The 14467-nt window shown below is 37.8% G+C and overlaps 1 protein-coding gene across 3 annotated transcripts; it reads left to right on the top strand.

The window, feature by feature from the left end:
* Window positions 1-6019: 6019 nt before the first annotated feature.
* Window positions 6020-14170, top strand: LOC106749383 (tRNA-dihydrouridine(47) synthase [NAD(P)(+)]-like). 3 transcript variants are annotated; one of them, XR_001374853.1, is made up of 5 exons: window positions 6020-6122; window positions 7062-8382; window positions 9382-9749; window positions 13769-13925; window positions 14013-14170. XR_001374853.1 is itself a non-coding variant. In XM_014628769.1 (4 exons), exons 1-4 carry the CDS (start codon window positions 6037-6039, stop codon window positions 13812-13814), a joined length of 1821 nt encoding a protein of 606 aa, XP_014484255.1. In that variant the 5' UTR covers window positions 6020-6036; the 3' UTR covers window positions 13815-14170. The 3 variants fall into 3 exon arrangements, 2 of the variants coding, with proteins under 2 accessions (XP_014484255.1, XP_014484256.1); XM_014628769.1 differs by having other exon boundaries at window positions 13769-14170; XM_014628770.1 differs by lacking the exons at window positions 13769-13925; window positions 14013-14170 and having other exon boundaries at window positions 7062-8386; window positions 9382-9496.
* Window positions 14171-14467: the final 297 nt, after the last annotated feature.

The following is a 14467-nucleotide window of genomic DNA, read 5'->3' as shown; positions in this document are numbered from 1 at the left end:
AATACAACGATCCCAATCCTTTTGATTTTCAGAAATAAATTTGGACAGATACTGTAATATCGTCTAATGTTGACGTTCAACTTGTCCATCAGACTGCGTATGAAAAGCAGTAGTCCTTGTTTTCGTAAAATCTCGAAAGCTCCAAAAACAATTTCGATTCAAAATTCCTTCCTTGATCTGTATGCAATTCCAAAGGAACACCATGTCGAGAAACTACTTCATTAATAAAAACTTCAGCAAGTGTAGAAGCTCTAATATTCTTCAAAGGAAAAACTTCTACCCACTTTGTAAAACAATCTATAATGACTAACAAATACTTATTCCCAGAAGAAGTTAAAGGTAATGGACCCAAAATGTTCATCTGAAGACGTTCAAAAGGAGCACCAACATTATAAATTTGTAAAGGAGATTTCCCTTTATCTGAAGGACTTCTTTTAGAAACACACACTTTACAAGACCTAACCCAATTCTTAACATCTCTTTTACATGTGGCCCAATAAAAACATTTACGAACTTTCTCCAAAGTCTTGTTTATCCCAAAATGACTACCAGAAGGAGAATCATGAGCCTCAATTAAAATTTGTTTCACGCGAGAACTATTAACAATAACTTGCAAGAAACTAGATTTTAAATTCCAGCTTCCCATTTCTTATATAAAACACCATCCTTAATAACCAAACTATCCCAATAAGACAAATAAATTTTAGAAGACAAACCTCCAGAAGAAACTTCATTTTTCTCCTCACTACCTATCTCAATCTTAGAACAATACTTGCAATTATCTGCAGCACAAGGGCGTCTTGATAAGCCATCAGTATTACTATGCAATAAACCTCTTCGATAACAAATTTCAAAATTATATTGCTGCAATCTTTCCATCCAACGCGCCAATTGGCCTTCCAAATCCTTAAAAGACATAATCCACTTAAGAGAAGCATAATCCGTACGAATCAAAAACTTCCGACCATACAAATAATGATGAAAAGATTTAATCGATTCTATTATAGCCAATAATTCCCGACGAGTAGTACAATAATTTCTTTCAGATTTATTTAAAACCCGACTAAAATAAGCAATGACTTTCTCTCGATCTTCCTGAAACTGAGATAGAACGGCACCGATACCAAAATTCGATGCGTCAGTACGAAGGATAAGTTACCCATGCTCCAAGGGAAAAGACAATATTGTAGAAGCAATCAAAGATTGTTTTAATTTTTCAAAAGCTTCTTGACATAGAGAAGACCAAATAAATTTCGATTGATTTTCAGTAAAAACAAATAAAGGCTTTGCAATCAAAGAAAAATCTTTTACAAATTTCCGGTAATAAGAACAAGATCCAAGAAAACTACGAAGCGGTTTTTTAGTTTGAGGTATCGGCCAATCCGAAACAGCAGAAATTTTTTCTGGATCCTTCGAAATCCCTTCATTTGAAATAATATGGCCCAAAAACTTAACGGAATTTCCAAGAAGAACGCATTTCTTAGGATTCAATTTTAAATAAACGGACCTTAATTGCAGAAAAACAGCCTTTAAGCGTTCAATCATACTTTCAAAAGTCTTACCATAAATTATCACATCATCTAAATAAACTAAACAAAATTTATACAAAAACTTTTGCAAAACTTGCTCCATAAGTCTTTGAAAGGTAGCCGGAGCATTACACAATCCAAAAGGCAAAACTGTAAATTGCCATAAACCTTTCCCAATTGAAAAAGCTGTCTTTTCCCTTTCTTTAGGACGTAATTTAACTTGCCAATAACCACTTTTCAAATCCAAAGTTGAGAACCAAGAATTCCCCGACAATTGATCGATCGTGTCATCAATACGCGGAATAGGAAATGAGTCCTTTATTGTAACTAAATTAAATTTCCTAAAATCAACACAAAAGCGAATTGAACCATCTTTATTTCTCACCAAAACTGCAGGAGATACCCAAGGACTTTGAGATTCTTCAATAACTCCCTTCTCTTTCATTTCATTAATAATCCTGTCCGCATCAGACCGCAAATGAAAAGAAACTCGGCGAGGAACTTGCTTAATAGGCCGAAGATCGTCAAGTTTAATTTCATGTTCCAAAACATCACAATTTCCAGCCACAATCTATTCAGAGAAAATATCCTGAAATTCAAACAATAATTCAGCGAAAGACACCTTTTGAGAAGAATTCAAATTTATTGAATCTCGTTCAAATAACTCCAACAAAAACGAAGGAACAACATTTCTCTTCTTAATTTGAGCATACACAAAATCATTTTTATCATTGTCACACTGAGAAACTTCTAAAACTGAACGAAGACAAGATTTCAAATTAACAGATGACAAGAAATCTCCCAAAAGGCAATCCTCTTTCATGTCAACAATAAACAAAAACAAATCTATAGAACACTTTCCCAGATTTACTCTCATATTTGTTCCGAACTGTACCGGAACCATTTCTCCAGTTCGATAAATTAAACGACGACTTCCAATTGGAAAAACTTCTTTTGAAGTTTCCACAAATTTGCTACTAACAACAGAAACGTCTGAGCCTGTATCAATCTTAAAATTACAAAGCTTATCATCAAGCTTTCCTTTAAAGCAGAAAGCATTACTAAAAACACGATTTAACTTATAATAAACCGGGGACTCTTCTCTTTTTGCCAAACCGTCCTCGTTCCATTCGGCAAGACTTAATTTTCCTGACCCTCCAACCCTAATGCCGGACATTCCGCCCTAAAATATCCCGATTTTCCACATTGCCAACACTCCTTTATCGAATTCCCCGATTTTTTCAAATTCAAATTCGGCTTGAAATTTCCCCTCTACTTATTTCCGGTTTTCTTATTTCAAAATTTTTGTTAATAAAATTTCTCTGACTGGAAGAAAATTGTCTGACATTACCGTAAAAATTCCTTTCCCTCCCTTTTCCAAAATTCTCTTCCTGAATAACTTTAACAGCCTTAGCCCTCTCAATCGCTGAAACCAGAGAAGTTATTCCCTCCAATTGTAATGTTCTCTTAACAAAACCATCCGAAATCGCCAAAACAAATTGCGCGCAAGAAATTTTGTCTCGAACCGGAAAGGGGCATTCAGGATAGGCCAAACGCGCTAACCTTTTAAGTTCCATTCCGAAGGAAGCGAAGTCTTCACCAAATTTCTGTCTCCGATTTGTAAATAACATATAAAAATTTTGTGATGTCCCCTCCCCGAAACGCAATTNGGCAATCCATGCACTGGAAAACTCCTGCATCCCCAAGAATAAAAAAAGCAAGGATGTCGAAATCAAAATTTAAAGCCATGCTAATCGTTTTTTTCGACATCAACGGCATCGTGATGACTGAATAGATTTCTAGAAGGTCAAACTGTAAACCAAACTTACTATTTGAAAGTTTTGGCAACACTGCGAGAGCGAGTTCGTAAGAAACGGCCGGAGTTGTGGAAAAACAAGTCGTGAATCTTGCACCAGGACAATGCACCTCTTGCCGCTAGCAAGTTCTGACAAGATCGGGTGCGCTCAACAAGACTACGCAGTACGGATCGTTTAACTTGTTGGCCGCCCCTTTGATCCTGCCGACGACGATTTCACTTCCAGATGAAATTTTCCGACCTTGGGTACTTACGTCGCGATCCGCGTTTCTCACACGGGCGACGTCTCGGGTTTCCGACGCGGGGTTTCCGAAAGAAGAACTGTGGCACATTTATGAACCACTTACCGTCGCAGCGGCGACCGGTCGTTCTCCCACGTCTCCTGGGCCTCCGCTAGCGGTTTTGCACCAGGCCGTCCTTTCTGGCGATCTCCCCGTGTAGCTGTTTCTCGGGGATCCCTCTTCTCGTTAGTTGACGCAGTTCCGGGCTCCTTCACCTTTGCGTCCTTTCACCTCCAGCGTCCGCGTAGAACAGTCGCACTTGCTTCTTCTATGATTTTGAACGTGATCTCTCTTCGCGATATTACCTCATACGTTGTTTGTCTTGGCCAATCGCTTTCGCCCATCGGGGGCTTCGCCCAGTCGTCGCCGGTCTCCGCCAATACTTTTTCTCGCTGCTGGTTTTGGCCAATCACCTTGGACCCACGTGGGTCTTGCGCACGCGCATTTTTCTCTTCCCATTCGGCTGGCGCCTGTTGGTCGGGTTCACATAACCTCGTTCCTTATAGCCGACCGGAGCCAGTCGCTGGGATGGCCTAACCTTTCTTTTTTGTCGACTGGGGTCCGTAATGTTGTTGACCGGAAGTGCCCTTCTGATTTCGGTTTTTATTTGAAAAATGACTTTGGATTTTTTATGAACTAATCATGTTAATTTTTTTGACGGTGTTATCGAAAAAATAACTCTTCTTTCTCTTTTGCGGCTTCGCGAGCGCTTCTTATGGTTAGACATTTTAATAAAACGTAAAATTATATAAAGATAAACTAAATACAAAAAATAAAAATATTGTAACCATAATATAAAAAATAAACTGTTGTACGTGTAAAATTATGAAAATAAAACTCTTGTTTGCGCCTTAGTTCCCAGTCCTGGTTCTTGGTCCTTCTTTCTTTTTCGCGGTCAGCCGCGCTCCCTTCCGAGGCTGTACCTCCAGTTGCAAGATATAGTATTTTTGAGGCTTTTTAGAGTATAAAATTTCGTTTTTTGAAGTGATTTTGCCTGATTTTTTAACCTATACTTTTTGGGTGGTCTGGAAAAAGTTGGACAACATTTAACCTCAGGATAGTGATTGGGAGATATGGATTTATCTGTTTTTTGCTATTTTAAGGTATGTAAACCTTGTTTTTTAAGGTTTTAAGAATTTTTTTGATCTTCCAATAAATTTTTAGGAATTTTTTTTGGTTTCCCAATCAAAGTGGCCTAAAAATAAAGCGTAGTCTACAATGGGTAGTAGGAATATGTTTATTGTAAGAAGTATGAGTAAAAAGTTAACCAATCATAGTCGATTACTCCCTTTACATTCGAACATGATTGGTCAATTTCTTTTTCTTACTTCTTATGAACATACTCCTACTGTCCAATGTATACTACGCTTAATATTTTATACTCTACTGGAGTACAGTTGAAAAGCAATACACTCATTGGATGTCACTCATAAGTTAAGCGGGAAGCACATATTTTGGCATAACACAATTATGCATGCATTAACATGACGCATGAAACAACAAATAAATTAGAATTCTATGTTTCTATCCTCACAATGGAAACGAAGAATTCTGATTGGCTCGCTTCGTTATGCGTCATACTTTATGCGCTATGCTGAAGTATGTGTTTCCCGCTTTACGTATACGAATAGTTATGTCTGTATCAGGCTAAGATTAAGATTGAGTTTGGATTGAAATTTACCCAATTGGAGCAAACTTCATTAAAGTTGAATTAGTAAACTTTGCTCTGATTGGCCAAATTTCAATCCAATCTTAACCTTAATCTGTAGTTTGATATGGGCTTTATGAATGATTGAAGAATCGAGCTCCTAGGTCTATTTTTCATTGCTGACTGCAGTAATTTGCACTGGTTTTCTTTTCTTCTCTTTCTTGGGATTTGGTGGAAAAGAAAGGAAAAGAGAACTGGTGCAAACTAGTGCAGCCAATACAATTAGTCTGTTCTTTATAACTGCACTGCTGAATTGGTACTATAAGTTAGTGCGAGATAAAACTTGTCTTTAATTTATTGAACCATTTCAGCAGTGCAGGTAAAAAGAACAAATCAATTAATAGAAATCAGACCCATTATGCCTGTAACAGACTACGGATTGGGGATTGAGATTGAATTGAATTGGCCAATCAATACAAAGTTAACTAAACTTAGAGGTCTATTCGTTTTTGCTGCACCGCTGAACTAGTGAAATAAGTTGAAGCGAGACAAGTATATGTTTTCTTAATTCAACTTATTGCATTAGTTCAGCGGTGCAGCGAAAACGAACAAACCTCAAGTTTAGTGAAATTTAGTGAACTTTGCACTGATTGGTCAAATTTCAATTCAATCTCGATTTCCAATCCGTCGTTTGATACGGACTTTACATATAAGTAAATGGACCTCGCTCGATCTGCACCTGCATTAAAGTGTACGAACGAAATGGCGGAATGCAGTGAAAAATGTGAGAACTGTTCGTTTGATTTCAGCGAGGACAAGCAAAAGGGCGTATGCTCGATAAAAGAAGAGTAGGTATACTGTAAGAATTCCGACAACTTTTCGGCCTCGAATTCATTTCAAGAGTGTAATTACCAATGTCTATTTATTACCTAACCTTCAAACACGCAGTCACATGGTTCTTGTCGATTATATTCAATAAATTCCCGCTGTGATTGTGTAAATGACTATTTAACTAGAATATTATTTAATATATGACAAAGGTCGTTTATCTTCTTTAGTTTCTGAGTTAAATATTACACAAGAAACGTTCTCATGGTTTTATATTATTTTGTCACCATATGTTTATTAATAAACTTAATTAATTAATTAATTAACTTAAATTTATTAATATTAAATATAAATTTATTAATAAACAATTATAAGATTAACAATATTTCTGGCTATGTCTATTAGTTTTTGCTATTATTTATTGTTATTTTGAAATTAATATTAGACCTGATTCATTCCGAAAACTCCTGGAGTCGATCATAAATCTTTTTCTCCAGCATGAACTCGGGAAAGGTAAAAATTTTCTAATATCAGAACTTATAGAAATGTTCATTTTTCACAAGTTCACGTTAGAGAAAAAGATTCATTATCTATCTCCTATTGTGATCATGTGATTGTTTAAGTGGAATGTTATATTTAACATTTGTTCCGTAATTTTTAGTTGAACTGGTTGCATTAATTCAAGAAATTTATTCATACTGAAATGGGAGAATCTTCTATGTACACTTTATACATTTCAATGTGTATATAAATTTCTTGAACTAATACGGCCAGTTTAGCTAAAAAGAACAGACCAATTGTAAAGGATGCTCATTATCTTTCATTTCTATGTTAAATATTACAAAAGAAACATTTTTATAGGTTTATATTATTTTATATTTCTAGTTATATCTATTATTTATTATTACACCTATTATGCTTATTGCTATCTTAGAATTAATACACATGTGACATTCCAGGTTTATTGTTGAAGATCACGTGAGACAGTTGAGCGAGAAGCGTTTGACTGAAACCGATAAGCAGAAGGTATTTTTAGGCACAAATGTGGAGAACGTGGAGGCGCCATTATCAGATGAGCCACCTGTTAAAAAATTCAAACATGACGACAAGAAGGAGAAGCTCCGAGGTCAAAATAAAGCAAGGCCGCCGCCGTTCAAAGCACCCAGGGAGCTGAGTCTGTGCCCATGGATCGCAGATCAAACGACGGCTGAGCCAGAGAAAAAATGTTTGAATCAGCGCTGCGCGTTCCTGCACGACCGTAAAGAATATCTGAAGATACGACCGGTGGATATCGGCACGGAGTGTCACATCTTCAACGTGACCGGTAAGTGCCCACGAGGAACTACGTGCAGAATGGGCTTACGACATTTGACCAAAGACGGTTTCAACATTGTCGACGAGAAGAGATTCGAGGAGCACAAGAAGCGCTCGCCATCTACGATGAATCGTCTGTCCAAGGACCTGCAAAACGAACTGCGCAAGCACAAGTATGATTTTGCCAAAGCGGAGGCGATTATCAAAGCTAACGATCCGTCTAGAAGGAAAATGCAGTTACAATACTCCAAGTCCGGATCCGAGATTGACAACGGGGAAATCTGCGAGGTGGGAGCTGAGTATCAGAAGCCGAAATTGGAGGTCACAGAAACCACCGATACCTCGGACAACAGCAACAGTGTCAATGCGGGAAGCAACGTATCCGCTTGCGATATGTCGCACGAGTCGGCAAAACCGAGGATCGGACCTGTAGATGATAGCGACCTGATCAGATTGCGAAGGTCGGAGAAGCGGAAGGTCGACTGGAGAAGCAAGATCCTGCTGAGCCCATTGACGACTGTAGGCAATCTGCCGTTTCGCAGGATTTGCAAGGAGTATGGCGCTGATATCACTTGCGGAGAGATGGCTTTGGCGCCAAAGATTCTGAAAGGCGCCCAGGAGGAATGGGCATTGGTGAAGAGGCACGAGTGCGAGGACGTGTTCGGCGTACAATTGTGCGGCAACAACCCCGGCGTGTTGACCAGATGCGCCCAACTGCTGAATCGCGAGATCGACGTAGATTATATCGATTTGAACTTGGGCTGTCCGATCGATCTGATTTACAGGCAGGGCGGCGGCAGCGGTATGCTCAATCGGTTGAACGTACTCGAGACCGTAGTAAAGTCCGTCAGTCAAGTGTTGGACATACCTTTATCTATTAAGACTAGGACCGGGGTTTACATTGACAGGCCGATTGCGCATAACTTAATGCCAAAGTTTCACGAGTGGGGTGTGTCCATGATTACTGTGAGTAAGTCTGTTGGATTTATACCTCTCGCTGTCGGAGTCGGTCTCCTCGCGAAGGCTGTGTCCTCACCGTGAAGCAAAACTTCAGTTAAAATTTGTTTTCCACACAAGAAGTTTTTATTTTACTTTTTTATTTTCCAGTAAAATTTGCTTTTAAAGAAGATAAAATTGAAAATTATTTAAAATATTCTTTGTCTAAAATCGTTTTTAGAAAAATTTATTTTTATAGAAAATTTGAGGAAAATTGAAAGCATTTTAATGTTAAAACTACCGACGATTAACGTGTACCTTTTTATCGGAGCAATTTAAATAAGATTTTTGAATAAATACATAAGTATGCAAAGGGAAAATATTTATTCGTTTACATATTATGACAAAAATTACAGTTAATATCGGAGAATGCACCATTAAAAATTAGAGTAATTTTTATAAGAAAAAATTACAAACCGGTCATTTTATCGCTTTGGTAGTTTTAGTGTTAACACATTAAGGGCAGGAGTCGTAGTACTACGATTTATCTCGACTGCGGCTTAAAGGCGGGAGTCGTAGTAATACGATTTAGCTCGACTGCGGCTTAAAGGCGGGAGTCGTAGTAATACAATTTAGCTCGACTGTACCTTAAAGTTTTTATGATCACACAAAATATCGCCCGCTCTAGGCCGAAAAACGAGGCGGGCGGCCGCCGCGCTACCTAGCATACTTTCGTCGAGATCGCCCGCCGTTAATGTGTTAAGAGAATTTCTTTTTAAGGAAAATTGCTTTGAAATAATGTTGATGTTATTAAAGACTCGACTTTGTATACGTTATGCTGTACTATTGATGTTCAATGATATTTTGACCGGAAATATTTTTAATTATTGAAACCAGAACAGCGGAAAATTAAACAAAGCTGCTCTCTGAAAAATGCGAAAAAAGGTAGTAAAGATACGACTCTCAGGGAGACCGATGCAGTCCTTGTCGCGTGTTTAGCGCTGAATGAAGAACCGTTTTCTTTTTCAGGTGCACGGAAGGTCCCGTGAGCAAAGATATACGAAGCTAGCCGACTGGGAATACATAGAGAAATGCGCCTTGGCGGCACGACCGGTGCCCGTGTTCGGGAACGGCGATATTTTATCTTTCGACGATTACCAGAGAGTAAAGGAAACTTACGGTGCAGTCCAAGGCATCACGATCGGCCGCGGTGCCTTGATTAAGCCGTGGATCTTCACGGAAATCAAGGAGAGAAAGCTAATCGACATATCGAGCGGGGAAAGATTCGATATTCTCCGAAAGTACGCGAATTACGGGCTCGAGCATTGGGGATCCGACACCCGCGGGGTCGAGACCACAAGAAGGTTCATGCTGGAATGGATCTCTTTCCTTCACAGGTAAATTTGTTTTCGAGAGGGATTAATCGAACGGTATTCGTGATATTCTGTGACTCGGAAAAGTAATAATCGAGTACAATCGGGCAATTTGCACTCGGGTATCTTTTTTCAGGATATTTTCGTCCTTGGAAAATTTATTTCGTTTTGCTTAAAATAGAAAGAATCTAATACTTTATTTTATTATTCTTTTATTATTATGTTATAGGGAATATTTTCATCTTAAATGTTTTGTGGATAATTTTAAAAATGTTAATTTTTTTTAAACACTATAAGACGTACAATTTTGAAGTTTTATATATATTTATCTATGTTTTAATTATATACAGTAATTTTTCTACACCATATTTTCAATATTAATAAAGTTATAAATAATTTTGTGCAGCATTGAACGAAAATTTTGCTTGTATGGTTGTCACGATTCCAGAAGTTGTAGGCTTCTGAAACCAGAACAGCGATAAAATTATTAAGCTGTAAAGCTTGTGTCTATTGTTTCCACCATTATGAAGAATAAAAATTGACTTTTTACAAATTGTCACGACTTAAGAGAAAAATCGATTTTTGACCAGTTCAGTTCCTTTTTCAGCTTTCGGAATCCTTAAAAAATCGAAATATCAAAGATACTGACTTTATCGTGGTAAAGACGGTAGCCACAAGTTCATAGTTCAATAATTTTTTGCCGTTTTGGTTTGAAAACTTACGTCTGGAGTCGTAGTTACCAATCCTTTCGCGTTCCATAGTTAACAGATTTATTTATAACTTTATCAATATTAAAGAGAATAATGTATAAAATTACTATATATATGTGTATATATATATATATATATATTAGGTTGGTCAGAAAGTTTTTTCGTATTTTATGCAAAAAGGAAAAAATTATTTTTCACGAAAAGCACTTTTATTTAATCATCAATATAGTCTCCGCCTCATCTAATGACCTCCTCAAATCGACCTACAAGCTTCCGTCCGAAAATTCCATCCTTGAAAAAGGCATTAGTCCTGGAATTAAAGAGAAGATCCAACTCTCTTTATACACGCATACGGACCTACAGTTTAACACTGCCACGGAACTTTTCACGATTCTGGTCTAAGAAGCCAATTTGATTTAATCAAGTAATGAAGCGACGAGATAACTCGTAGTTGGCGTCCTGGGCATGTAAACAACCTACGAGATATCTCGTAGTTGGCAGTCAACGTGTTAAACGTCGGTTTCGAACAGTAAATTTTTGAGAGAGGTTTTCTTGGCAAGAATATTTTTGGGGTTTGCCAGACTACCGAAAAGGAGCTACGAGCGTATGAAAATTTTCTGGCTCTGTCGGGGATCGAACCCGGGATCTCTAAGCATGGTAGATCAATGTGCTGTCTACCACACTATGCATGTGTGTAATCTGCATGTGCATCACATGCATACGTGAGTGAAAGAAGTAAGCCTAGGCCCGTCACTAGGCTGTAGCGCCATTGAATGGATCCAACTCTCTTTGGACTTTGTTCGCCGAGTCGAATTTTGTTCTGTTAAGAGAATTTGATAGGAGTCTGAAAAGTTGATAGTCGGATGATGCGAGGTCAGAAGAGTATGGTGGGTGCTCGAGAAGTTTCCAATTAAGCTCTCCGATTTTTCTCAACGTGGGTGCGCTCACATAGGAGCGAGCGTTGTCCTGGTGAAAGAGGAAACCTTTACAGTAAATAAGTTGGGGCCGGAATTCCTTGAGTTTTGTCTGAACTCTTTCCAACTACTGACAGTAGAGGTCCGTATTGATCGTTTGGTTTCTTAGTAAGAGCTCATATTATACAATTCCGCACACTTAACATGATCTTCTACCCGTGGATGTTCCACTTTGGAGTCCTCTGAGTTGGACTTCCGACCTCACATCAACTTCGTTTTCGTGCCATATTATCATAGAAGATCCATTTTTTGTCGCACATAATCAATCGATCAAGAAAAAGTTTGTTGCGATGTCGGTTGAGCAGCGTAACGCACTTGGAGATACGGTCAAGCTTGTTCCTCTCGCTCAATGCATGTGGCGCTTGTTCAATTTTTACACGAAGCCAAATTGGTGGAGGCTGTTGACGATGGTTCCGTGAGTTACCCTGAATTCTGCCTCGAACTCGCAAGTGGTAATACTCGGAATTTCTTTAACTTTGCTGCGCAAGCGCTCTTTGTTGATGACCTTTCGGACGTGGGCTCGTCCTCCAGGTTAAAATCACCATTTCGAAACCTTTCAAACCAAAATTGACATGACGATAATCATATCTTGTTCGAAAGCTTCACACAAATTTCGATGGGTCTGAAACGTGTTCGTGCCTTTTTTCGTACAGCTTTTAAACTCGTATAATAAAATTACAACCTAATTTACTGCTTTGAAAGCTCCATTTTGCGATTTTTTAAATCACAAAATGTATAACTTACAATAGCTCACAGGCGCTCTCCGCTTGCAATAGTTTGTGCGGCAAGGTTAGATGCATTCAAAATAAACACCCTTTTTCTTCTCTCTCGAGGTTTACTCTCAATGCAGACGCGCCAAGTAGAACGACTTAAAATACGAAAAGATTTTCTGACCTGATAATTAAAATATAGATAAATATTTTCGCAAAACTTCAGAATTGTATATCTTATAGTTTTTTTGGCGTGCCTGCGTCGATCGAACACGACAGTTTTAAAGGATCGGTGTTGTTGGTGGGAGATGGTGTAGGACGGTAGGCAATAAGCAAGACGTTGTAACCAAATAAAAGTAGTTTATTCTAACCAGGGGCTCGGACTGAATAAAGATTCGGCTCAGGTCCACTAAAATATTTAATAAAAGTTCGAGTTCCGGTTTCGGTTTTCTGGACAATGAAAGTACCGGTAAACCGTTTAAATTACGGTTTTTTCGGCTCTTTAAAGTTGTTTTCTTACTGAAAATGGAAATAGTGAAGAAATGTCATCTACATCGAGGAAGTGATATTATTATTTTTTATAATATATTATTGTACATGTCTTATATATATATACAGGGTGAGTTAATTAAAGTGTTACAAACATCTATCTCAGAAATACAGCATTTTACAGAACGTTTCATACAAAAATTGTTTGATTTCGACGGATGTATAGGATGGTATTATTGGTTTGACCTTTGATAGCTTTTTAAAGGTCACATGAAGATCATCTTCAATTTCTTAAATAGAAACTCCTATTTTTAATGCATATTCTTGTAGTTTACCTCGAGAGCTTTTCAAAATACTATAATAAAATATTTTTGCGTTAAGTACTTTTCAAGTTATAAAGCTTGAAAGTTGCAGTACCGCCGGCATTAACACTACCCGAGACACACAGCAAAGAGGGTTTGGAGTAAAAAAATATTACGGAAGTGACGAACTGTGGGGTCCTTATCTCTGCTGATACACACACATCCACATATAGCAGAGAGCGTTTATAGCAAATATTATGGGAATAACGAATCGTGGGGTACTTATACCTATCTTGGGTAATGCTAATGTCGGCGGTATTACAACTTTCAAGCTTTATAATTCGAAAAATTCTTAATGCAAAAATATTTGATTTACTTTCAAAAGAGAGATCTAGAGAATAGGGAGAGTGAAGGAGAACTTCAATGTTCATTCGGCGAGTTTTTGAACGGTTTGTTTTGCAATGTGTGGTTTAGCGTTATCGTGCAACAGCAACATGCCGTGTCTATTGACCAATGCTGGCTGTTGAGCGCACAGTTTTTGGTGCACGATAGCAATTTCCTGACAGTACTTATCAGAATTTATAACCTCACCTTGTTTGGTAAATGAATAATGAACGATACCTTTGCTAGACCACCATACAGACATCATCATTTTCTTGGGGTGAAGACTCGATTTTGGAATGTATTTTGGAGCCTCATTCGCATTTAACCACTGCGTAGAACGTCGGTGGTTGTCATACAAAACCCATTTTTCATCACAAGTCACAATCCTGTGTAAAATTCCATCTGTATTCTGTCGCAACTGCAAAGAAATGCAGATCTCCAAACGTCTCAATTTGTCTCTCTCTATGATTTCAGGGGGAACCCATTTATCCAACTTTTTCACTTTTCCCAACTTGTTTAAGTATCGGACGGCAGTTGAATGATCAACTTCGAATCTTTTGACAATCTTTCAGACTGTTAACCTTGGATGTTTCAATCATCTCCTTCAAAACAACGTCATCAATGACGGAAGGTGCGTGTCCACTAGACAAATTGTCGAGGTTTGTGTCCTCAGAACGAAATTTTTCAAATCAACGTCTCGTCGTTCTTTAACTTACAGTACCTTCACCAAATGCAGTATGAATGTTACGCGTTATCTCGGCTGCAGTATAACCAAGATTGAACTCGTATAAGTAAATTATACGAATTTCTCTATTTTCCATCACAGCATTAATGCAAACTTCTATGACTAACAGTATAATATAGAAATAAAGTTATGTGCGCTAAATCACATGTGGATCGTACTTTTCACACNTTATATAACAAATTCTTTTGAAACCCCCGATTTTATTATCCTTCCGATTTATCGTGTGATGTCGAGCGAAATAAGCGAGACTTCGGCTAAATAAAACGATGCAATAAGAGAGTTAACTATGATAATATTATTTTCTAACAATTTTATGACAGCTATATATTATAATGACGATAATTGATAACGTATAGTCATTTCTATTATTGGGAGTAAAAATTAGTTTGGTCTGTTTTTTTGTGGTCAAAAATGCATTTATTTCAGAA

The sequence above is a fragment of the Dinoponera quadriceps genome, unplaced genomic scaffold (assembly GCF_001313825.1).
Source record: "Dinoponera quadriceps isolate SergipeBrazil2010 unplaced genomic scaffold, ASM131382v1 scaffold3702, whole genome shotgun sequence".
In the NCBI taxonomy this organism is placed as follows: Eukaryota; Metazoa; Arthropoda; class Insecta; order Hymenoptera; family Formicidae; genus Dinoponera; species Dinoponera quadriceps.
Note: the sequence above shows the minus strand (reverse complement) of the source record. Positions and strands in the feature narration are given on the sequence as shown.